Source organism: Prionailurus viverrinus, chromosome A1 (assembly GCF_022837055.1).
Source record: "Prionailurus viverrinus isolate Anna chromosome A1, UM_Priviv_1.0, whole genome shotgun sequence".
Taxonomy (NCBI): Eukaryota; Metazoa; Chordata; class Mammalia; order Carnivora; family Felidae; genus Prionailurus; species Prionailurus viverrinus.
Window position 1 is genome coordinate 71,820,641 of NC_062561.1, and position 26,258 is coordinate 71,846,898.

A 26,258-nucleotide genomic window follows, 5' to 3' on the forward strand; every position below is an offset into this window, starting at 1 on the left:
TGAATAGAGTGGGGAATTAGTCTGTTGTTCTTGGCAATTAATTAAAAATCATGATCTCTGCTTTTTTAGCATTCCATTCAGTATTTGAAATAAGCTTTATACTGTTGGTTATCCTAGAGTATGGCAATTAAGTGTGCTAACAAAAAAGAATATCCCAACTTTCAGTAGAGTATGGTTTACTCACAAACCATGGTTCTTATTTCCATCTAGTAGTGGTATTGAAAACTTGATGTGTTCCAGAAAGCAGTAAATTAAGCAAGGAGTGTGGAAGGACTTCTGCTTGTAGTAAATTTTACAATAAATTCATAAATATTTTCAAAGGAAATAAGAAAAGTACATAATTCAGATCATATCCCAGAGCAATTAAAAATTTTACATTAAATTTATTATCTAATATTTGGACTGAACAAAAGTTCACTGGCCTTTCACCAGTTTACCGTCTTACCATTCTTAGTCACTACTGGCAGTAAATATTAATGGACTGTGAGGAATGAACAGGAAGCTGAGTCATGAGACATCTGTATTAACACCCCCTCATGCTAATTCAAGTATTATTAAATCTTAAGTTATTTTTTTACTTACACTGTAAAATTGCTTATCTAATTTCATAGTTATTATATGGTATATTCCAAAGTTGTACTGGAAAAGTATTTGTTTTCAATCCAAAAGTACCAATTAATTTTAGTATTCATGAAACATTAAAAATAATTGGATCAGGGAGAAATGAAAGCACCTCATTTTTAATATCCAGAATGTGGGGATATAAAATATTTTATGTGAAGAGCATAGAAGGAAATTACAACTTCATAACTAATTTCTGTGTCCAGTTTACATAAGGAGAACCTTAGCACTACATAACAAATTTAAATGTGAAGCTTCTTACTTTGTCCTTTAAAAAACATACATTCTAAAAGAAAAACTTGAAAATTTGTACCTGTATCTTTAATGAAAGCATTATTGCCATTATAATATAAATTAACTTCTTGAAGATGCCAGGTCTCTGGGTGATAAATTTAGCAATTTCTTCTGAGAAAATTTAGTGTTATTGAACTCATTGCCAGTATTTTGCTAATGTATTTTTTAAAATGTTCTAAATATTAAAACTAGAGTTTCTTTACAGGAGGGGAGGCTAGGATTCATCCCAACATCTGACTTTTTACTTAACTCTAATTTTCTCAAAGCGATTGCTGAGGAAGTTATTGAATTTATTTTCTCTGGGTATCTTTTCTATTGCTTTTCTTTGATTCTTGTCATTGCAAGGAGTCTGAGAGTTTACATGATAAAGGAAATCTGTGGAACTAATCCTAGAAACCTCTTTCTGTTTTCTCACATAACACCTCCAGGCACAGAAAAGACAAAATACTTCATTTGCATTCTCAAACATTAGGAATTTAGAGTGAGTCTTTCAGCTGGAAATGTTATTGCATCTACATTTCCCCTGAAGAAAAAAAAAAGGTTAACAGCCCACTCAGGTTTATGTGAACCCATCTCTTTTTAGTATCCTGATCTGCACAAAGAGTAGAGAATGGTGAAGCTTAAGTGCCCAGCGTCTTTCTTCTTTACAATCAGTTAGACTCTGGAAATAGATCTCAGTGCTGATTACAAGGAAATAAAAAGAAAAAACCAGATAGGCACAAAAGAGATGGCAAACACCGACAGACTTTAATCTTAATCTTCTAAAGTGGAAAGAACATTTCCAGTGTGAATATAGGATCTACTAACTAGAATTAAAAAAACCAAAAACCAAAAACATTCTCCCTGTGAGCTTGAAAAGCTGACCCAGGGGGCTCCTGGGTGGCGCAGTCGGTTAAGCGTCCGACTTCAGCCAGGTCACGATCTCGCTGTTCGGGAGTTCGAGCCCCGCGTCGGGCTCTGGGCTGATGGCTCAGAGCCTGGAGCCTGTTTCCGATTCTGTGTCTCCCTCTCTCTCTGCCCCTCCCCCGTTCATGCTCTGTCTCTCTCTGTCCCAAAAATAAATAAACGTTGAAAAAAAAAATTAAAAAAAAAAAAAAAAAAAAAAAAGAAAAGCTGACCCAGGAACTACAGAGATATTCAGCGATTTATAGTTTTTTAAAAAGGTTTTTATTAAATTAAAATGTACCAAATGTATCAAAAACCTCTTGTTTGCCCTAAGTACCTTTGTCAGAAACCCAACATTTAATAAAAGAAATTTAACCATTTTCTGACTTAGTAATAGTTGGAAAGTAGAAATGGAAATCATTCCACTACCAAATATTAGAAGTAGAAAGTCTTCTTTTGCTGTAATGCTCACTTCCTGTGAATGAAAAACAAGGTTTTATGTGTAACTATATTCCTCACCTAGAAAACCTGACTTCTGCCAATTGTTACAGTGGGGAAAGTTACTACTAGTCTGTTTCTCTAACTAAATATTGTACATGGCGATCATCTGGAAGTAATAATATTACTTGAGTGCACTATGCCAAGTAGACACTTAATACAAAATATACACTAGACTGAATGAAATCCAGATACTGGTAATATTGAAAGAGAAAGAGACAGATTCCTTTGGTTAAACTAAGTCACAGCATATACAGTGTACCATAAGCTAAATACAGTTTATAAGTATGTCATTAAGTTTCAGTTGATCTTGTGATTAAGATCCCAAACAAATGAAAAAATTGTGTTAGTTTATGTTTACATTTAGAATTTTAAAATAGAACCTTTGTCTCTCCTCTGTCACCCATCTCCCATATCAGTCAAATTCATTAATGTTCTGGGGTGCCTGGGTGGCTCAGTCGGTTAAGTGGCCGACTTCGGCTCAGGTCATGATCTCGCGGTCCGTGGGTTCGAGCCCTGCGTCTGTGCTGACAGCTCAGAGCCTGGAGACTGTTTCGGATTCTGTGTCTCCCTCTCTCTGACCCTCCCCTGTTCATGCTCTGTCTCTCCCTGTCTCAAAAATAAATGAAACGTTTAAAAAAATTTAAAAAAATTCATTAATGTTCTTAATCCTAATTTTTTTAGTCACATAAATTGGGTTCTTAATGCCTGGTGAGCTGACTAGCACATTAAAGAAAATGACTCTTGTAAATGTAGGGCGTTGGAGGCTGATGACACCCTTTTCTAGGGTTGTTCTGCACCTCTCTTTATTGATACCCCACAGTCCACGTGGAGGAAAATGAATTAGGATTTGGACTCCAGTCTTCTTTAATCACACACAGGTACACTGCACAGCCTGAGGCCTCTGGTAGAATATTGGATGGTGAGGGTGGGAGTGTTCACCCACCTACTTGTCTGCTCCTGGTCCAGCCATTGGTTTCACTCCTATAAGCTGATGGCTACTGTGAAATTGTTTTTGAAATTTTTATCATAAAACAAAAGATACAGGAAAAACTATGCAAGACAAATGTGTGGCTTGCCTAGGGTAAATTAATCTCGGAATCACTACATAGGTCTAGACATGAGACGTTTGCCCTGATTCTTGTCCATGTGACCCATGTCCATCTTAGCCTCCAGTCTTTCCCTATATGTGCTCACTACTTGACTTTTGTAGTAATCATTTTCTTGCATTTAAAAATAATTCTGTGGTCCAAACGTGCATCCCTAGACACTGTGGTTTGTCTTGCCCATTTATTTTAAGCTTTCATGTCTTTTGAATTTCTCTTAATCCATAGGTTCTCTTTTCATACCTTTTCCTTACAATTTTCTGTTGAAGAACCCTGGGTTATTGACTTGTAGAATTTTCGTCAGACTTGACTTAGTTTATTGCAGACTCGAGTTGCAGGTCAGTGTTTTCCTTCATTCTTGGCATTTTCTACAAATTGGATTCCTACACCTGGATTCAGAGATGGGATCAGATTCAGGTTTTGATGCATTTGGCCAAGACTGTAGGAACACATTAGTGTCTTGTTAGCACTTTTTAAGATCTAAGCAACTGTCGATGCTTACTGTCTATATTTAATATTTCACTGGATTGCAAAATGGTGATACTTTAACATCTTTTTCATTAATTAATTAGAATATACTTATAAAGAGACTCTTTGCCACATTTATTGTTTGGTTACCTAGTGGTACGACTCCTATAGAAAGAGCAAGATAAATGCCTAATTGTTTACTTTTATGTTATGTTTTTGAGGTAATGAATCGGTTCCTTATCATTCACAATTGACCCAGTTCTTATAAAAAGTGTCATTATGAAATCATAGATTAAAACATATTTTGTAGGCTTAAATCTGTTGGAATTATTAGTGAAGCTTAAGTTGTTTCTCTTAGGCCAGTGGGTCCTAAGTTGGTTCATGCTCTTTTTGACTTGACCTCATAATCTTTTATAGCTTCCTTGTTCTCTGGTCTAACAAGACATTCTAGGCTTATGTTTTACATTTCCTGCTCCAGGCCTTTAATCAGCCATCTTATCAAGATGCATTGGTTTTTTAAAAAATGGTATCGGAGGCCACAGCATGCCAGACATGGTCATTGCTACTCATGGTCACCGTTTGTAGGCCTTTTCAGTTTAGAGGGCCAGGAAGATATGTGTGTTAACAAGTTTATTTTTTAACATGTTTTATGTTACATATGTGTATTACGTATGATGTATGTGTTAACAATGTTCCATTAATAGAATATATAACATTCTAATACATTTAATATGTGTATTTATTAAAAAATTTTTTTTTAACATTTATTTATTTTTGAGAGAGAGACAGAATGTGAGTGGGTTAGGGGCAGAGAGAGAGGGAGACACAGAATCTGAAGCAGGCTCCAGGCTCTGTGCTGATGTGGGGCTCGAACTCATGAACTGTGAGATCATGACCTGAGCTGAAGTTGGATGCTCAACCGACTGAGCCACCCAGGTGCCCCTAATATGTGTATTTGGATATAATGCTATCCCCAAGCCCGAATAGGGTACATAAAATCTAAATATATAATATAGATGTTGCATAATATATATACTATATTATAAATATGAAACAATTTTCTTGTATATATAACATGAAATAAAAGTATATAGACTGTGCTTTATGTGAGATTAAAAATACCTCCTGTGTTTATAGTGATACTTTTAATTAAAATTCAGGATTGCAGAACTTTTACTTACCCTCTTCTTTGTCATTCTTTCATATTTAGAGTTCTGACTCTCAGGGACAGGGGAGATGATGAAATTAGAAGCCTTCATAATTACTTGTCAGTAGTACACACACAGCAACCTCAGGATAGCAGTGTCAACACCGATATGATTACTGAAAACATCAAAGAAGTTTTACACATCATCTTTCTATTCTTCCCTCGCTTTAAAAGTAGTTGTACTGTATCTGTACTGTCAGAAAATACAGCTAGTATAAAGTATACTCTCTCAGGTAGCTATAGACCATTTATGTTGACCTCTTTTTAGTCATTTTGGTTTTCTGAAGCTCATTCTGTAGTAAAGGAGTGGGCAAACTTTTTTGTAAAGGTCCAGGTGGCAATTATTTTTGGCCTTGCAGGCCATCCAGTGTGTTGCAAATAGTCTTATTGTGGTCATGAGAAAGGAGCCATACAACATGTAAACTAATGCTTTCAGCTTCATGTAATTTACATATGTCATGATACAGTATTCTAATTTTTTTTCCATAAATGTTTCCCCCCTAAAATCCATTTTTAGAGTGTGGACTGGACAGAAACAGGTAGCAGGCCATATGTGGCTCACAAGCCTGTAGTTTGCAAACCCCTATTTTACTCGATTCCTCAGAAAAAGGCCTGGAGTTGTTGCTTATCATTATGTTTACTCTGCAATACTTGGACATCAGTTTTGTTGGATTTAAAATCCTTGGCTCATACTTTTTCTTGACCACCTTATTCAGTTTTCTTTTGGCATGGATTATTGTTGTCAGAGTCTGGTGATAATTTATTAAAAAAAATTTTTTTTTTTTAACATTTATTGAGAGACAGACACTGAACATGAGCAGGAAAGGGGCAGAGAGAGAGAGAGGGGGAGACACAGAATCTGAAGCAGGCTCCAGGCTCTGAACTGTCAGCACAGAGCCCGACACGGGGCTCGAACTCACAGACCACGAGATCATAACCTGAGTCAAAGCCAGACGCTCAACCGACTGAGCCACCCAGGCGCCCCAGAGTCTGGTGATAATTTAAACTTCTCTTTTATATAAATGACATATTCTTTTTTTTCCCTTGCATTTTTTCTTTTTCTTTTAAGCAGTATTGCTAGAATGTGTCATTCTGGGTTGAATTTCTCAGGTTTACTGTAGTATTTTTTTTGCTATGTATTTTCAATTTTAAGACGGTTTTCTTGAAATAGAGTTTTTAGTATTTGCTTTAATTTTCTTCAAAGACTCCTCTTATCCATATGTTGGATGTTCTTTATTTTGTCATTTTCTCTTACGTCTTTTAAAAATAGTTTTTTTTCTTGATGTTTAAATTTAGAATAATGTCTTTCTTTCACTTTCTATTTTTTGTAAGGCATTAGCTGTTTTCTTTATTCACTCTTGAGTTTCCTCTGGGCTCGTCTTCATTTCTAGAAAGATATTTTAATTTCTGATTGCATCTTGAGGTCAGTCATTTCATTTCTGAACATTTCTAATACTGACTTATGTTATTTAATGTGTTCTATTACTTTAACATGTTTTTCAGCTTGTTTTGAAACAGCAGGTAACAGTTTTAATCTATTATGTGTTGGTATGTTTTTCTCGTTTTTTTTCCTTTCCTTCATATACAGTATTCTCGTCCATATTTTTTTTCCTTACAAAAACATTGTATGGGATGTTATCTTGACCTTTTTATTTCCTTAGTTTTATGTGTGAAGTTAGTTTTCTTCTATATTGCTTTTTTAAAAGAGCTGCATATTTTTTTTTAAATGAGTGATACATGTCCAAGAAGTTTAAGTACTTGAACAGAGATAGCAGGAAAAGGTTTATTCTGAGGACTTGAAAACATGAATTAACCTTGTAATCTCCCTATTACTAATTTTTGTAAGTTTGTTTATTTGAGAGCATGTGTGTGCCAGCAAGGGGAGGGGCAGAGAGAGAGGAGAGAAGGAATTCCAAGCTGACCCCACGCTGTCAGCGCAGAGCCCAACATAGGTCTCAAACCCATAAATGGTGAGATCATGACCTGAGCCAACCTTAAGAGCCAGACGCTTAACTGACTGAACTGCCCAGGCGCTCCAGTTCTTTTTGATGTTCATACTGTTATCATATTCAAGAGTTAGCCTTTCTATCTGCTACTATATGCTTTTGACATAATCATACTATTTTTGGAAGCTTTTTCACTGGCTCGCTTTTTTATCTCATGTACTAAGTTCCCTGCACCAATCCTGAACTGACCTTTTCTAACTGAAGTGTATTTTGTATTATTCCTTTCTTTTAGCAAGGAATACATTAAGGTCTGGAATCTGAGTCCATTGGGCAGTTCCGCAATTTTTTCATGGCTATGTCTCTTGTCTGACCCTGGTTTTACAATTATCGAAGTAGTAATTCTTGGTGAGCCTAATGTGTATGCATTCAAAAGAAATCTGAATTCATAGTAAAGCAGTTTAGTAACTGTTGTATTTCTGAGAATTTATTATGCATCAGACATTTTTTACAAGTGATGATTATTTCTGTTCTTCATTTACAACATAAAGCCTATTGTAAGTTAAATCTCATTATTCCCCTAAGATGCTGTTCAAAACCAACCCTTTTTCTTATTCTTCTATCAAAATTTGACCAGAATCATAAAATCACAGAATTTAGCAAGGGGAAGGAATCTTAGAGCAGTGATTTTGGCTTTTTGGATTTTGATTTTCAGCTTTTTGGATATTCCTATATATCACTCTTTTTTTTTTTTTCTTCAACGTTTATTTATTTTTGGGACAGAGAGAGACAGAGCATGAACGGGGGAGGGGCAGAGAGAGAGGGAGACACAGAATCAGAAACAGGCTCCAGGCTCTGAGCCATCAGCCCAGAGCCTGACGCGGGGCTCGAGCTCCCGGACCACGAGATCGTGACCTGGCTGAAGTCGGACGCTTAACCGACTGTGCCACCCAGGCGCCCCTATATATCACTCTTAAAATGTTTTCCAATGCCATTTAAAAAACACCCACTTTTTGGGATGCCTGGGAAGCTTAGTCAGTTAAGCATCTGACTTCGGCTCAGATCATGATCTCATGGCTTGTGAGTTTGAGCCCTGCATCGGTCTCTGTGCTGACAGCTCAGAGCCTGGATCCTGCTTCGGATTCTGTCTCCCTCTCTCTCTGCCCCTCCTCCACTTGTGCTCTGTCTCTATCTGTCTAAAAAATAAATAATGAACATTAAAAAATATTAAAAAAACCACTTTTTTTCCATGACTGTAAGACATCTATCTGCCTTCGGGTATTATATATATCATTCATGGTAAATTTACAAAGTCCCTAAAAAGCATATTTTCAGAAGTAAATTGTATTGCTGTGGAATGTCAAAAAGACTTACTGTGATTGGAAATTGACAATTAGATGGATAACAATAAGATACAGGGTTAACAGAAGATTATCAAGAGGGTGGATAAATTCTTGCCTTACCTTCTAAATCATGCAATGACTTTGGTCAAAATCTCAGAACTTTTAAAACCTGTTCCATCACTTTGCGGTTATCATACTATCTTACCCTAACTGCATCCTTGCTCTGTTGGTCAAGGAGTTGTGGGAGTCAGGAGCCAGGATTCTGCATTCTCATTTTGCTTTAATTACATTTAAAGGCTAACCCAGGGAATACTACCAAAATGTAGATAAAAAGGAAATTGGTTCATTGGAACATCTGTTTGAGTAGTTAGTTACCCAGCTTACTACTGACTAATTTTCTTTTCTGTTGAATGGGACGAAAAGAATAGTTACTAAATACTTGATGTGAGCTTTTTTTCTTGGTAGTTTTTGCATTTTGGGGTGAGTAATTTTTCTCAAATCAGAATGCATGAGAAAAATCTAGTTGATGAGTGGTTCCTAGTTGTTGGGCCCTTGTTAATCAGAACTTTTACTGTACAATCGTAATTATTTTGGATGTTCTCATTTATATTATTTCTCAAACTGTCTGCATGGGTATTCTGACTACTTGGTTACATCTATCTAGCATAGTGGTATTTTAAAACAGCATTTATAATAAAAATTCCTCCATCTTAGCAAGTAAAATGAGAATATGGAAAGACAGTTGATAGTTGAAATATGATTGTTTTCTTTTGACTTAGCATTTGTTGAGTTGCAGGTTTGGGATAAAGAGAAATGAATATGGTAGTTGCTGTGGTAGTTTATTGAGCTGGAGACCAACAGCATGTGGAGATGTGGGCCTGCAGTCATACTCCCCTCTTATAGAGAAGCTCCACTTTTCACGTGTTCTATCTACATTTTGGGGTTCCACAAAAGATTTTTTTTTTAATTAAGAAAAGTTTGTCCTATTACAACTAAATACAAACATTTGATGGAGAGGTACTTTATGAGCATCTGTTTTGGCTGGAAAGGTTTCTTACCTAGCATTGTGCCATTTGTAACTGGTAATTGTAGGTATTTGGGTTCCTGTGATGTATTTTAGGGTCCCTGTGGACCTTGCTGTCATACTATTCTCATGTTCTCTTTTTATCAGGACTTCTGGTTAACAGATAACTGATAGTTGTGATATTCAGCTTGATGTTTTACATTATTTTATCCTTCAACCAGACTTGCAAGGTGGTGGCTATTCCTATTATCACACAAAGAAAAGGAGGCTTTATTATTTTAGAATCTAAAAATTCCCTTCTGTCTTGTTTTTGGGCATGAGGGAAAGTATACATCCTGAGTTTAAAAGCATCAGCTTTTCTATGCATTTTATCTGAGTGATTTCATCTGCAACTTTCAATTCTTTCCTTCATTTAATGCCTTTGAAACTCCGTATCTCAGGCTGGACTCATCTTAGAGCCTCTAGACCTCTCTGTCAGCTTTCTGAACACTATCTCATTGACCTCTCAGTTTAGCATGTGCAAAATTTAAGTCATCGTATATCCTAATTATTTATCTCTTTGTACATTCCTTTTGTTGATTCCCTGTTCTCCTTCCACCTTCTGCTGTGGGTGTGTGTAATCTTCTTGGTTCATAATGACCGAGAGGCCAATCCAAGCAACACACTGCAGTAACCACTCTGGATAATACAGGGAGAATGAAGCTCCCCCAAGCCAAGTCTTTTTAGGTGCCAAGGCCAATAGATAGAATGTGAGACATAAAATACACGGTTTATTCTTTATACCGACCCAACCAAAGATCACTGGAGAATCGATAGGCACCTTACCCAGATGGTGCCCAGCATACAATCTGGTTTTCCTTTTTTTCATGTTTAATCTTCATTCTTTACCCAATAACCTCATTCTTTACTTCAGCAAGGCTCTCCTTTACTTCTGTAAATCATGCTCTGTAGTGGCACTAATAACTACATCATATTTTGTTCTGTCCCTAATTAGTTCATTAGCAAAATTCACTAGCATTTTATTCATTATAATACCACAAACACAGAGGGGGTAGATCTATTGCTGGGGAACTAAATATGAGTTATACAGAACAGTTTTTGTTGAAACTGTAACTCTACCTGGTAAATTCCCACTGTATTCTTGACTCATTTCTTATAGTCAGAAAGATGTAAACATTCTCTACTTTCTTTTGTCTATTTCCCTGAGGTGTCAGTGATCGCGTTCCCTTGAGTTAGCGGATATCCTGTGGTTTTCATCCATGTTGTCCCCTGTGTTTAGCTCTAAGCCTAGCACAGAGTTGGTATTTAATAAAAGTGGATATTTGTGTTGAACTGGGCAGTGTGCTGCAGGGTTTAGAGAATACAAAGGTTTATAAGGTGTTTTAAAGGTGAACCTACTGTTTAGGTTAGGTGGCAGTATACTGTATATAAAAAATAACACCACAGCCGTGGCTGTTCCAGAGAATACTGTTAACATCAAGCAGGAACTCTTCTTTGTTATTTTTCTTTGACCCGACTTTGTTTTCTATATCTTTGTGTACTTTAACTATATACGACATTATATATTTTAATATATTGGCTCAAATGCTTGCTTTTATGTTGTTTTGGGTGGGTAAAGGATTAGTAAATATATGTATGGGTTTTTCTTTTTATAAGGTTGTGACTCTATCAAGCACTGTATTGTTTTTCTTATAAAATTTGACTTGTATTTCTTCACAGGCAGCAGAAGATGTCATTTTCATTGGACCTGACACACACGCCATTCAAGCCATGGGTGACAAGATTGAAAGCAAATTATTAGCTAAGAAAGCAAAGGTTAACACAATCCCTGGCTTTGATGGAGTAGTCAAGGTGAGAAACTGTTTTACTGAAATATACATGTCCTTGAGTCAAATATTTTGTCAAAAGTGTAAGATAAAATGCACTTACTGCTTTTATAGAATATATATGTGTAGGTTAAAATAAATCAGTATTGTTGACCCTGGTTTATTTTATTTTTTAAAAATGTTTTATTTTTAAGTAATCTCTACATCCACCATGGGGCCCGAACTTAGAACCCCAAGATCAAGAGTCACCTTGCTCTACCAACTGAGTCATCCAGGCACCGCTGGATTGTTCTAAATGGCATAAGTTCGGGGTGCCTGGGTGGCTCAATCAGTTGAGTGTCTGACTTCGGCTCAGGTCATGATCTCGCTGTCCGTGGGTTCGAGCTCCGCGTCGGGCTCTGTGCTGACAGCTCAGAGCCTGGAGCCTGTTTCGGATTCTGTGTCTCCCTCTTTCTCTGACCCTCCCCTGTTCATGCTCTCTCTCTCTCTCTCTGTCTCAAAAATAAATAAATGTTAAAAAAAATAATAAATGGCATAAGTTAAAAGGAGCAAGAATCCACTTATGCATTGTATTTCACGATCAATGTTTTTTAAACTGAAGTATTGTTGACACACAGTGTTACATTAGTTTCAGGTGTACAACATAGTGATTCCCCAACTCTATACATTATGCTGTGCTCACTACAGTGTAGCTACCACCTGTCACCATACAGTGCTATTACAGTACCATTGACTATATCCCCTGTGCTGTACCTTTTATCTCTGTGACTTATTCTATATGTGGAGGCCTGTACTTCCCATACCCCTTCAACCACTTACCCATATCTTAACCCCTTTCCCTTTTGGCCACTATCATTTATTCTTTGTGTTTATGGGTATGAATTTATTTTTTGTTTTTTTTTTCAGATTCCACATATAAATGAAATCATATGGTATATCTTTTTCTCTGATTTATTTCACTTAGCATCATAGGTCTATCCATGTTGTTGCAAATGGCAGGATCTAATTTTTTTTTTAAAGCTGAGTAATACCCCAGTATGTGTATATGTATGTGTATATGTGTGTGTATGTGCACGCACGTCACCTCTTCTTTATCCATTCGCCTATCTATGGACACTTGGGCTGCTTCTATATCTTGGCTATTGTAAATAATGCTACAGTAAACATAAGGGTGCATATATCTTTTTGAATTCATGATTTTGTTTTGTTTAGGTAAATACCCAGTAGTGGAATCACTGTATCATAGGATATTTCACTTCTTTAAATTTTTATTTATTTATTTTGAGAGAGAGAGTGAGCATGAGCAAGGGTGGGGCAGAGGGAGAGAGGGAGGGAGAGAGATTCCCAAGTAGGCTCTGCATTGTCAGTGGGGCTCGAACTCATGAACTGTGAGATCATGACCTGAGCTGAAATCAAGAGCTGGACACTTAACTGACTGAGCCACCCAGGCACCCCTCCATTTTTAATATTTTAAGGAACTTCCATATTGTTTTTTTGCAGTGACTACACCAATTTACATTCCCACCAACAGTGCATGAGGGTCCTTTTTCCTTGATGTCCTCTCCAACACCTGTTATTGCTTTTTGAAACTTTAAGTTTACTTATTTATTTTGAGAGAGAGTGCACGTGTGCGCATGAGCTGGGGAGGGGTACAGAGAGAGTGGGAGAGAGAATCCCAAGCAGGCTCTGTGCTGTCAGCATAGAGCTCAACTTAGGGCTTGCAGTCACAAACTAGAAGATCATGACCTGAGCTGAAATCAAGAATCAGATGCTTTACTGACTAAGCCACTATTTTCTTGTCTTTTTGAGTCTAGCTGTGCTGACAGGTGTGAGGTGATATCTTATTGTGGTTTTGATTTGCATTTCCCTGATCATTAGTGATATTGGCCATCTTTTCATGTGTCTGTTGGCCATCTGTATTGTTTTTTTTGTTTTTGTTTTTTTTGAAAAGTGCCTATTCAGGTCTTCTGCCCATTTTTAATCAGATTGTTTTTTGGTGTTGAGTTGTATAAGTTCTTTATATATTTTGGATATTAACCCCTTATTGGATGTGTCATTTGCAGATATCTTCTCCTGTTTAGTCATGAGCAGTATTGGCTTATAATTTAATAGGAAAAATCTTGGTGATTTAAAAATGTTCTCTTAGATCTCTGGATTTCATTTAATGATGATATGTGTTTAATGTTTGAAGGATTATCATGTTCTCTGTGTATCTTTATGTTGAGTTTCTGTCCATATGCATAACACATAAATTATAAATGTGTTTCTGGTAGAAAGTGATACAGCTATGGATGATCATAGATCCTAAACATAGTTCCTCAGTAAGCAGCTTCAACAGCTGAAGGTTTCTAAGAAATGCAGAAATTGAAGTGAGTGGGTTTGTGTGTGTGTGTATGCATGTGTTTCCTGGGGAAAAGTTACGGTTTTTTTTTTTTTCCTCCCTGATTAGAAGAGTGTCCCTATGTAGGCTTTAATCTGTGATTTGAGTTAATCTATAAAAACTTAAAATTTCAATGTTAACTATGGTTAGTTTTTGGGCTGGACAATTCTTTATTGTGCAGGAACCTTTCATGTGTTACAGGACAGTTAACAAGCTTGGCCCTTATTAATATCCCCCACTTCTTGCCCATGTTTACCTTAATCTGTATTCATCCTTTATTTGTTTGTTTTGTTTTTTTGTTATAAGGAAGAGGTATTGTTATTCTCAGTAGAGCCGGTTCTTCCTGTCAGGCTCTAGATGTATCCCTTATAGACTTCATGGGCTATAGTTTTTACTGATTATCTTTTCCCTCTTCCATATCTTAAAACTTGTCTTTCAGCAACTTCCTATTGCCCTTGCTGTTAAAAATCCTCAGTCAACAAATGTACTGATCCCAGGCTAACCGGGAAGCAGGTGGTGATAAACACAATACCCATGATCCCTCACCACTGCTTCCAGTTTAGTGGAAAGAAATGTGTTCCTCTGCCTCCTGGAGCACAGTAACCCCCTGCCCCTTCACAGCTGTCACCTTAGTTATCTCTACCCTTTCACAGCCACACATCTTAGAAGAATTGTCCTCACTTGCTTTCATTTCTACACTTTTCACTCAGTCTTTAATCTGCCATAGTTTGGCTTCTTTCCTCATTCCCATTGAACTTTCTCTTGCCAAGGCTACCAGCAACCTCTCCTTTTCACTAAATTCAGTTTATAATTTGTAATCCTGATCTCTCTATCTTTTTGAAGCATTTGAGTCTCTTGATCATTTTCTCCTCAAAATATTCCCTTTTGACACACTACTCATTCTGGTTTTGTTTTTGTATTTTTTAGCGTATTTTGAATGCTTATTCTTAGTTTTCATGCTGATTGTTCTTCCTATGTTTGTTCTGCAAATGTTGGTTTTATTTTGGGTTCTGAGAAGGAAATTTTTTATTACTGTACACACTTGCCCTGGGGCAGTCTTACGTCTGGAACCTGTCTGTATCTGTGCTAGCTCTCTCTGGAACTTCAGAACTACATTTGCAGGTGCTTCTGAAACAGTTCTGCTCGATGCCTCTGAGGTACCTTGATAGTAACAGGTTGAAAGCTCAGCTCAGAATTTTCTCTCTAACCAGTGATTGGCGAGCTATGGCTCTGGCACACCTGATTATAAATAAAGTGTTATTGGAACACAGCCGTGCTCATTCCTTTACATATTGCCAATGGCTGCTTTTTCACTATAATGACTGAGTTCAGTAATTGTGACAGACTATGTCACCCACCAAATCTGAAATATTTACTGCCTAGCCCATTATGAAAATGTTTGCAGACTCTTGCTGTAAACTTCTTAACCTGATTCTTTTATGCCTGGGAAAGTGGTGGTGGTTTCCACATCTTTTTAAAAAAAAATTTTTTTTTTCAACGTTTATTTATTTTTGGGACAGAGAGAGACAGAGCATGAACGGGGGAGGGGCAGAGAGAGAGGGAGACACAGAATCGGAAACAGGCTCCAGGCTCTGAGCCATCAGCCCAGAGCCCGACGCGGGGCTTGAACTCACGGACCGCGAGATCGTGACCTGGCTGAAGTCGGACGCTTAACCGACTGCGTCACCCAGGCGCCCCGGTTTCCACATCTTTCCTCAAGCTAGACATGTAGAGTCATTCTTGATAAATACCACTACAGAGAATTCATCTATTGATCTTTCTGATCCATTTACTTCTTTCTTTGCTCATGCTAACCCCAAGTTCCAGTTACCATCATCTAATCTGGATTACTTTGTCAACATTCTAATTCGTCTCTTTGTAGCCAGTCTTGGTCCCATCTAATAAATTTTCAACACCGGGGGCTTGAGAGAGCTTGCAGAAATTCAAATTCAGCTATATGACTGTGTTTAAAAACTTGTGAATGGCTTCTCATTTAAATCCTTTTAATAGCTGGCCTTGGTTTCTCTCTTCAGACTGATAGCATGCCAGTTCACCCTTTACATTGTGTAGACTAGCCATGTAAGACACCTTTCTGGTTCTTGAAACTTCTGTGCTACATTCTGTCGTGTGTGTTGATTCTGCTTCTGTCTTCATTCTTGATGGCCTCCACATTGTTTAGGTGTTGGCTTAAACATACATTCCTCACAAAGACATCCCTTGACTGTCTAGATTAGATTAAGGCCCCTGCTATCTTTTCTTAGTACCCCACACTTCTCCCATCACATTTTATTTTATATACTTAAAAACATTCATGTATTTATTGATTTTGTGAGAGAGCACACACGTATGTGTGCATAAGTAGGGGAAGGGAGGAGAGAGAGATAGAGAAGGAGGGAGAGAATCCCAAGCAGGCTCTACATTGTCAGTGGAATGCGGGGTTTGATGTCATGAATTGTGAGACCGTGACCTGAGCTGAAACCAAGAGTCGGATGCTTAACTGGCTGAGTCACCCAGGTGCCCCTGCCCGTCACATTTTAAATCATGCATTCATTCATCTACTAAGTATTTAAGTGCACGCTGTTTGTCTAGCATTATTTGAAGTGCTATGGATATTGTCATGAACAACAGCAATAAAAAAACTTCTGCCCTCATGGAGGTTATACTATAGAAGAAGTAGACAGACAATAAACAAATAATAAACAGTACATGCTATGGTGAAACATAAGACAGGGAATGAGAAGGGGAAATGCTGGGGAGTGGGTGAATCTATTGACAATTTTAAATCGCTTTAGCAAGCCATCTAAAGAGGTGACAGGGCAAGTCATGTGGCTAGCAGCAGGAAGAGCAGAGCATACTAGGCAGAAAGAAGAAAAAAGATATAGGTATTGAGGTTGAAAGGTACTTGATGTTGAACAAACAGCAAGGAGTCATGTGGCTTCTGTGATCAAGGGAGAGAGAAGTCAGAGACGAGGTAATTGAAGTAAGGTATAGTGGGGAGTGCAGATTTTATGGGCCTTTTTGCCCATTTTAATGATGGGCTAAATGCCTACAGCCTGCACTGGATTGTAAACTCTTTGCTGAAAGGGATTGTATTCTTTTTATTACTGCATCACTTATAAGTGGTACCTGGTACACAGTCGGTGCTCACTAAATACTTGTTGGATGAATACTTTTCTAAGAGATAGATTTTTACACGTATAACCACTGTATACACTTTATTTGTCCTTTAGTACATATTTATTAGACACACCATAAGAAAGGAAAATGTAATGAAAAACCAAGAGAAAAAGTAAAATAGACAATAGATATAGATCCACGTATGCTGCAGATACTGGAATTAGGGATAAGAACTATAAAATAAATGTGATTGGTATGTTAAAAAAAATTTGAAGAAAATGTAGAGAAAAATAGATTAACATGTAAAGATTTTCACCAGGGAATTTGAATCTCCAATAGAATTAAATGGAAATTACATAACTACAAATATATGGAAATAAGGACTTTAGATAGGTTTAATAATAAACTAAGAATATAGGACCCATGTGTAGCATATATCTGTATTTCATTTTTATGGCTGAATAATATTTCATAGTAGGAGTAAATCACTTAAAAAAAAAGCCTATTCATTAATTGATGGATGTCTGAGTTGTTTCCATCTTTTGGTGACTGTGAATAATATTAGTGCAAACATTTGTGTGCAAATATTTATTTGAATATCTGTTTTGAGTTCTTTGAGGTATTTACCCAGAAGTGGAATTGCAGGATCATATGGTAATTCCATGTTTACCTTTTTGAGGAACTGCAGGGCATCCAAGCCTTTGTGTAAAAGGCTTTCCTCTTCCATTTGGGTAAAACCTGTGATTTGCTTCTCTGTTAGAATATGGCAAAGGGTGATAGTATGTCACTCGCTGAATTAGGTTATGTTATAGGGCAAAAGGGATGGGATATCACCGCATTCAGTTGCATTATGGGGCAAAGTAGTTGGGTATTGCCGCTGTGATTATGTTCCATCTTAGTGGACTAGCGAACAGATTGTAGTTTTTGGCTTGAAGAAGTAAGCTGCCATATTGAGGACGTGCATGTGGCAGTAAACTATGGGCAGCTTCTAAGGATCTGAGTGAGGGCGATCTCTATCTGAAAGCCAACAAAAAGGTGGGGTGCTGAGTCATACAGCCACAAGGAAATAAATTCTGCCAACCCCCTGAATGAGTTTGGATTTGTCCCCAGTTGAACCTCTAAATGAAAATATAATATAGCCACACCTTGACTGCAGACTTAAAAAACTCTGAGCAGAGTATTGACAAGTGTTTTCTTTACTAGGCTGTCTTGAGTAGGGTTTTAGTTTTTCTTTAGTCCTTCTTTACATTCTTGTTTCAGTGACTTGTGCAAGTTCAGATAGTGGTTTAGGTGGCTTATTACGCACTGTGATCTATTTAGACCCAATACTTCTATTGGTTTAATTGTAGTTTGTTTTCTAACAAGAAATCTGGCCTTCTTGAAATCTTCAATTTGGACTTAATGAGAGTCCAAACTAATTCTGTCTTGAGGGTGAGTAGCAGAGTCCTTAGGAGTTGACATATGTGGTCATTAGGAGAGCATATGATCTGGAAATTCTGCTTGTATTGTATATGCTTTCTTATGAAATTAGTGAATGTAGTGTCTTGTAGGGAGAAGGAATGTTCCTTGAACCAAGGTCCCACGGTGACCGCTATGGGTTGGGACATGGTAAATTGAAGGTTATTAGAGATACTCATGATCTGAGTACTTTGTTGACTCTGAGAACGAGCTTGTGTAACAGTGGCTGGGCTTAAAGTTATGGTGTATTACTTGTATCACTAATAACTAGTTAGTGAAATTTCTTGTAAGTTGAGGGGTAAAATGGGAAATAGGTACTTGATTTGCTGTTCAACATTGTCTATTATATATTTTTTTTCTTCATTTTCTTGGCTAATATAGAAAAATGGTTTATTCATTGTCACTTCTGTTTACAATACTGCAGGTGTCTTTATCAAAAGATTGCTTTAATTTCTGGAGTGGGAACATCTAGTTTTACCTGTAAGTCCATCAGTTTATTCTGGGTCTTATTCTGCTTTTGTTTTCAGGCTCTTTCAAAATGTATAGTATGTCATTAAAGATCAGACTGTATGACTATATACATCCAGTTTTTGCTTGTTTATAAAATTTTCAGTTTCTGGCTTAAGGCTACTCACAACAATTGAGGAGGGAAATGGATGATAACTGCTTCACGGTCTACTCCTGAATGCTATCTAAAGGTACTGAAGAGTTCTCTCTGAAGAGCCCAATAAACGTATCCTTTCTTTGCTAGCACAACTGGATTAGAGTCCAGCCTGTTTCCATAGGAAAGATTTCGGTAGTGGCTTCCCAAGCACCTTTCCCATAATTTCCAGTTCGAAACTCCAGTATCGAAACCTCTCTGGTTTCCTGTGCAATTAGGAGTCTGAAGTCACTCTCAGGTCTTTCCATTTTTCCCTTTCCTCTAATAGTTTTTAATCTGAGGTTCTTAAAAGCAATATGAACCAACTGATACAAATATGAGGGCCCTAGATTATTTATACATTCCTCAATTTCTTTGTAAATATCTGTCTAATCTGTGTAAGCTTTGGAAAGTCTTTAATACTACTTAGTTCAGGAGAGACCAAAGTTTTAATGTAGCCCTCAAGGTTGGCCCTGTTCTGACAGTAGCTTAATTTTATTTATAAATTTTTTAATGTTTTTTATTTTTGAAAAGGGGGGGAGAGGCAGAGAGAGTATGGAGAGAGGATCTGAAGCAGGCTCTGTGTTGACAGCAGGGAGCCTGATGTGGGGCTCAAACTCATGAATTGTGAGATCATGCCCTGAGCCAAATTCGGACACTCAATCGACTGAGCCATCCAGGCACCCCGATAGTATCTTAATTTTAAAAGGTAATGTTGCTTTGAGGGTTTCTGGCCAACTAGAAGAATAAGGGAGCAGGTCAGTGGAAGAAAGAGCAGGGCAGGGGCAAATGGAGGAAAACAGGACGGAGGAAAAGGAATAGCAGGATGAAGACCAGGAGGTTTGAGAGAGATGTAAGTTTTTCACATTTTTCACTTGACTTTTCCTGTGCTTTTCCTCTTCCCTGTGAGCTTTGTCTTCCTTGTGAATTTTGTAAGGAAACAAATGTGGAATCTGAATTCCTTTTGGAGGTTTCCTCATTGTATTAAAAAAAAAATAGCAGAACACTAGGTGTTTGAGATTTTGAGTCTTCCCCTCACCTCACAGGTGACTCTCAAACCATATCAAAAGGTTACAAAAGAGGGGTGCCTGGGTGGCTTCGTTGGTTAAGTGCCTGACTCTTGATTTTGGCTCAGGTCATGCTCTCATGGTTTGTGGGTTCGAGCCCTGTGTTGGGCTCTGTAGGCTGACAGCATGGAGCCTGCTTGGGATTCTGTCTGCTGTTTCGCTGTGCATGCGCTCTCTCTCAAAAATAAATAAATTAAACTTAAGGGTTACAAAATAGTCTACTATAATTCTGAATTATCCTAGGTGAGAGTATGCTATTTAGAAGGATAAGAACATAAATATAACTTCTGAATTTAGTACCTTTAAGGAGAAGTCTGCCTCACAGCATAGACTTGGCCTGTGACGAACCCATGTGAACCTCATAATAGCACATCTTGAGCTCCCAACCCAATGGTTGGCTATCTCCGATTGTAGGCCTGATAATATGCAGTGCTGTGGTGGTTTAAGATTTGAAGGGGAGATCTCTCCCATGGACAAAACAAGGTAGAGAAGATTGTCAAGGTTTTATTATAGGTTTCAAAGCAAATTTTATCCTATTTAGATACCAATGTGATGAAACCATCTGAATATATTGGCTTCTGGAGCTAGTACGATGATGAATTTATAGGTCCTATACTTGTCTTCTTCCATATGAACTCTTTCTATGGACTTAGAACAAGATATGCTGAGGATATTTTATTACTAATAAGGAAAGTTTTGTTAATAAAAAGGAGGGCTTCTTCCAATAATAAACATTTCAAATCTAATCATGATATCAACAGATTCCTGGTTTCTGAGGTTCCTGAAAAGGAAATTGGGACTCTCCCCAAAGTGAGATTTTTCTCACCATTGTTTTTGGGGACACCCCTGGGTGGGGGGCTCAGCAGGCATCCGAAGATCACTACAGTTTTGGAATCTAGGGTCTTGAACAGAACTTAGTGGAACTTCCAAGATTGCCTCAAAGTGATGGTATCTTTAACTGTAGTAGGTAATAAAGTTGGTTTTGCTTGTGCATCCTAGTCTTTTCAGAGAGGCTGCATTTGACAACCTGCATTTGAATTTGCAACCTCTGTTAATTTGGAAAATAAGGAAAAGTAGCAAGTAGAAGAAAAAAAAAACCCATTTATCTTTTCAGTTTTGTCTTCTTGTATGCTTTAGGTGATTTTTAAGATCCAATCATACTCTTAAATAATGTCAGATTCTTCCTACCGTGTTAACTTTATGGTACACAGTTCTTGGCACCTATGGTCTGAATTAGTTAAGCCACAAATGAACCTGCAGGTTACAGTTTTCTGATAAGCATTTGAAAATAATTTTGGCTGATAAATTTTTATGCTGGTATTATTTCTAGTTTGCCTTTAATTATTTGATATGAGAAGCTATACTTATTTTTTAAGTTTGGTTATTAATTTAGATTTCTTGTGTAGTGACTCTGTATTCATTTGGAACTACACTACTTTTCACATTTTATAGTTTAGACTTGTTGGGTAAAAGATTACTTTTAAGGGTATCTATGCAGATGGAGCTTTGCTTGTACAAATAAACAGTGTAAATTTTTGGAATATCTTGTGGTTTTAGCAATTGCATTAGCAGTACTTTACCATTGAAAGAATGTATGTGTTAATTATAGATAATTGTGTTTTTTAAAATCCATAGGTTTTTTTTTCTTTTTTTTCTTTTCCTTGTTATTTCTGTCTCTTTGTCTCTCTTTTTTTTACTTAGCTTCTGGTATCTTTAAAGATAAATTTCTTTTTTTCCTTGGCAATTGTATTATATTCTACTTTTTCCCCCCAAGTAATTTTCACATCTAACTTGAGTAAATTAATGTGATTTCAATTCATTATATTTCTTTTCAAAACTTTTGTTCCTTTCCCATTTGAATGTTTACGCTGTTGTATGGAGGGTATAGAGGGATGGTTTACTACATTCTTTTAAAATCTTAACACAATTTCTAAAAAAATGTTTATTTTTTTAGTTTTGAGAAAGAGAGAGAGTATGTATGCACATGGGGGTAGGGTGGGGGGGTGGGGAGGGGGAGCAGAGGAACCAAAGTGGCCTTTAACAAGTTCTGTTCTATTCAGCATCTTATTAACTTGACCTCAGGAACTTGAGAGCAGTGAAGAGTGTGTATTTCAAGCTGGTAGAAGACAGGGTTTGGAACCCCAGCCCACTTGTTTAGCAAAGAATAACAACTGCACACCATGATTTCAAAGAGCTTCAAGTCCCCTTAGGAGGCTGTAGACAGGCAACATAATACATTTTAATAATTCAGAGCTCAGAGTGCAGGGGACCCACGTAGGAGGGGCACCAAACCTAGTTTGAGGGCATCCTGGCAGATCTACCAATGATTTCTAAAGTTTGAGCAGTAGTGAGTTAGCTAAAGAGTGAGGGTGGTGATGGAGACACAGCTCCAGGGTCAGTGAGAACATCTTATCGTGAAAGCTTAGAGCTCCGAGACGGTTGGAGCTTTAGAAAACTGCAGGTCTGCGGTGTATGGGTCTGTAGTAAGAGCAAGCTGGAGAGAAAACGAGGATCCAGGTATATGTGGCCTTGACTGCTATGTGCCTGGTTTTGGAGGTTAGCCTTAGAGCTTTGGGAGCCTCTGAAAGGTTTGATGTAGAAAAGTTAACATGATAGAATTCTAGAATTGGAAGACTTACTTTGGTTTGTGATGTGGAAAAAGGATTGAAGCAGTACAAAACTTGAGGTTGGTCAGTGAATTAAAAGTGCTTTTCCTCAGTAAGAAATGATAGGGGCCTAAAATAAAGTATTAGGATGGAGCAGAGTGGCTGGTGTGGAGTGCCTGGTGGAAGCTGAATTTTTATAGCTTATATGATCTGGTACATGTCAGGAGTGGGGCAGAGGGAGGAACCACCATTGATGAAATTGCTGCATTTGCTTGTGAATACCTATCAGCATTCCAATTTGGGGGTAAATTCATTAAACTTCTCTGAATTCTTATTGCCCTTTAAGAGAGAATAGTAGGATTATTACATCTCAGAGCAGAGTGTGGTAATTTGAGGTTTGTGGATTATGCAGTGTAGGTTTAAAGTAGTCATTGTTTTTGTCACCCAGTTAGCCAGATTTTACAAACTGCACCCTTGCTTTAGCAGAAAGAGCCAAATAACAACAAAAACTAGCATGAAGGGAATCATTTAAAAAACCAAAAAACCAAAAAATTGAAAAGCTATGTCCTATAATTACAAAGTACAGTATAGACATCAGTATCCTTTTCTCCTGCTAAACCAAGAAGAACTCTCTTGATGATGCCTCAAAGGCTCTATATTTTTGAAAAAAGATTGAATTATGTTTGCTATGCTGACAGTAATAATAGAAATGTGTACTAAAATTTTGAAAGATTTGAAAGTATATTAGTCTATAGACTACGTATAGTCTGTAGACAACATAGTCGTCTGCTTGACTCGGAGTTGTCTGGAAAACACAGTCAGCTGGAAACTATTTTCCTGAACCAGGACTGCTGAAAGTTTAGCTCTGCTTTATACACAAATGCAGAATAGTTTGAGGATGCTTTTTGTGTACAGATACGCTTTTACCCATATTATATTGAAGCAATGATTTCCTACCCCCCAAAACAGTTGCTGATTTGTTGTAGAACCAACCAAGGAAAGTAAACCGTAAGTAGCTTCTTATGTGAATTAGTAGCAGGACTGGCATCCATTGAGGGTAGAGTTCGGGGTTGAGTGGGTAGGCTATATGTATGTAGCAAGGAGATGTATGGTCTGAATCACTGTAGAAGTAAATAGGGTGTCAGTGTTGTTTTTTAGCACGCAAAACATAGCATCAGTGATAACGAATTGAATTTGCCTGTCTTTGTTATAGTTTTTGCTTCCCTTTCCTGCCCTTCTTCCCTTGCTCATTGGCAATAGTGAGTATACAGATCATCTGATCCTGTGGAGTGTTCTAGGGATGCAGGTGCACATTTTTTGTGGTATTGTAATACCAATAATAGTTCTGTGTTGTACGGGTTCAGAGGCTGCATGATGACCACAAGATATACCAACCAAAGACAGGCAGGGAAGAAACAAACTTGGGACTCTTGGGTGGCAGACTGCCATTGCTAAGCATACTGTGTGCCACATATTGTTCCGTTGTACTTTAGCCTTAGCTAATTTCATCTTCTCAATGATCCTATGAAATAGGTATTGTTACTATCTCCATCTTAGAGATGAGGAGACCCAATTCCAGGGAGACACCCTGGGAGGTAACTGGTTTGCTGTCAGAGAGCCAGTGTCGGAGCTCATGCCTTCTGGCTCCAGCACCTGTGTTCTTAGCCATTGGACTTTGGATGCCCCCCAGGTAGGTGCCATGGAGTATTAACAAATAGGTTTGTAGAAAAACCACCCAATTTTTATTAACTCCTTTGGACATTTTTTTTTTTTTTTTTAGTGTTTATTATTGAGTGACAGAGACCGAGCATGAGTGAGTAGGGGAGGCTCTGAGCTGTCAGCACAGAGACCGACGTGGGGCTTGAACTCACAAATCACCAGATCATGACCCGAGCCGAAGTCGGATGCTCAACCTATTGAACCACCCAGGCACCCCAACTCCTTTGGACATTTTTGTGATCTGCTTATTTAGATACAGCAACATCATCCACTCCTCCTATCGTATTCTTTTGTAAAACATAATTTTTGACTGTTTTGTTCTTTGGTTAGATGATAGAGCTCATTTAATGTAAATTATGCTCAAAGAGAGGAGTAAAAGAAATAGTTACTGGTTCTGGTGGTGTCTTTACTCTTTCTGCATTTCTGGGACTGCTGTTTTGGAATTACACAGCTTAATTTTTACCTCATCAGTGTCCCAAGTGCTCAGTAACTTCAGAACCTGAGTGTGGCTTCCTTCAAACTGGGTTTATAGGCTGGGATTAGAGAAAGAACCACAGGGATCATAATCATTTAGGAGAATAGAATCAAATGATATTGTTAGACCATTCCTTTGTCCTTCTTCCTGATTTGAAGCCGTCAGGAATATTATTGCTAATGATTTGTTTCATTTAGTTTTATACTTTTCTGTGTTTTCTCAATTGTATTAACTTTTGATATAAAAACAGAAATATTCTAAGTTCTTAAAATTGTATAAGGCCGTTAATAGCACCAAATTTGTTTTATTCCTTGTGTTGCAATTTTTGTATTTGACTTTTCTTTGATTTTCAGGGGATCATTGTGCCACCTGTGAGAAATTTTCTCTTAATAAATCATAGAACGTTATCGTATAGAACACTTCTTGAATGAAATCTGCTGTCTTAATCCCTGTAATATTTTCACATGTTGTATATCATATAATGCATAGATGTGGGAACTGTCTTAACGTTCTAGGGGTGCCTGGCTGCTTCAGTCAGTAGATCATGCGACTCTTAATGTTGGGGTTTTGAGTTCGTACGCCATGTTGGGTATAGAGATCACTTTAGAATCTTAAAAATAAAATCTTAAAAGGGGGCACCTGGGTGGCTCAGTTGGTTAAGTATGCAACTTCAGCTCAGGTCATGATCTCACAGCTCATGAGTTCTAGCCCTGCGTCTGGCTCTGTGCTGACCTGGAGCCTGCTTCAGATTCTGTGTCTCTCTCTGCCTCTCCCCCACTTGTGCTCTGTCTCTCTTTCTCTCTCAAAAATAAATAAACATTAAAAAAATTTTTTAAAGAAAACAGTATTCTAAATTTTTTTTTTTTCAACGTTTATTTATTTTTGGGACAGAGAGAGACAGAGCATGAACAGGGAAGGGTCAGAGAGAGAAAGGGAGACACAGAATCGGAAACAGGCTCCAGGCTCTGAGCCATCAGCCCAGAGCCTGACGCGGGGCTCGAACTCACAGACCGCGAGATCGTGACCTGGCTGAAGGCGGACGCTTAACCGACTGCGCCACCCAGGCGCCCCAAGAAAACAGTATTCTAAAGCAAAGAGTAGAAGCAATTCTTTTTCTTCAAATATTGCCAAGTTGGATTTGTGAAGAAGTAATGATGTTTTGCTTAAAAGGGATTTGTTTTATATAAATAGTGAAGTGTATTTGGTAAAATCAAGTTTAATACTTATTTTACATTTTTATAAATCAGGTTGAATATCTGTTGTTTTCTGCTATATTTTAGTATAATGTGTGGCCCTTCAATTTGAAAAGTTACTGCCATGTAAAATTTGATCACTTATTTATTTAGAAAATTTATTTATTTATTTTGAAAGAATGAGAGAACAGGAAGGGCAGAGAGAGAGAATCCCAAGCAGGTTCGACACTGTCAGTGCAGAGCCTGATGTGGGCTTGAACTCATGAACTGTGAGATCATGACCTGAGTCAAAACCAAGGGTCAACGCTTACCTGACTGAGCCACCAGCGCACCCTAAAGTCTGATCTTTTAAATTAATGAAACATTTGTTTAAAATTACAGCTTGGGT

The 26,258-nt window shown here is 37.6% G+C and overlaps 1 protein-coding gene across 5 annotated transcripts in view; it reads left to right on the top strand.

The window, feature by feature from the left end:
- Positions 1 to 26,258, top strand: part of PCCA (propionyl-CoA carboxylase subunit alpha) — a 417,383-nt gene that overhangs the window by 102,994 nt on the left and 288,131 nt on the right. For all 5 annotated transcript variants that reach the window (XM_047863104.1, XM_047863113.1, XM_047863129.1 and 2 more), the window contains exon 7: positions 11,109 to 11,240. In XM_047863104.1, coding sequence (XP_047719060.1) covers positions 11,109 to 11,240 — 132 coding nt within the window. The remainder of the gene's footprint in view (positions 1 to 11,108; positions 11,241 to 26,258) is intronic.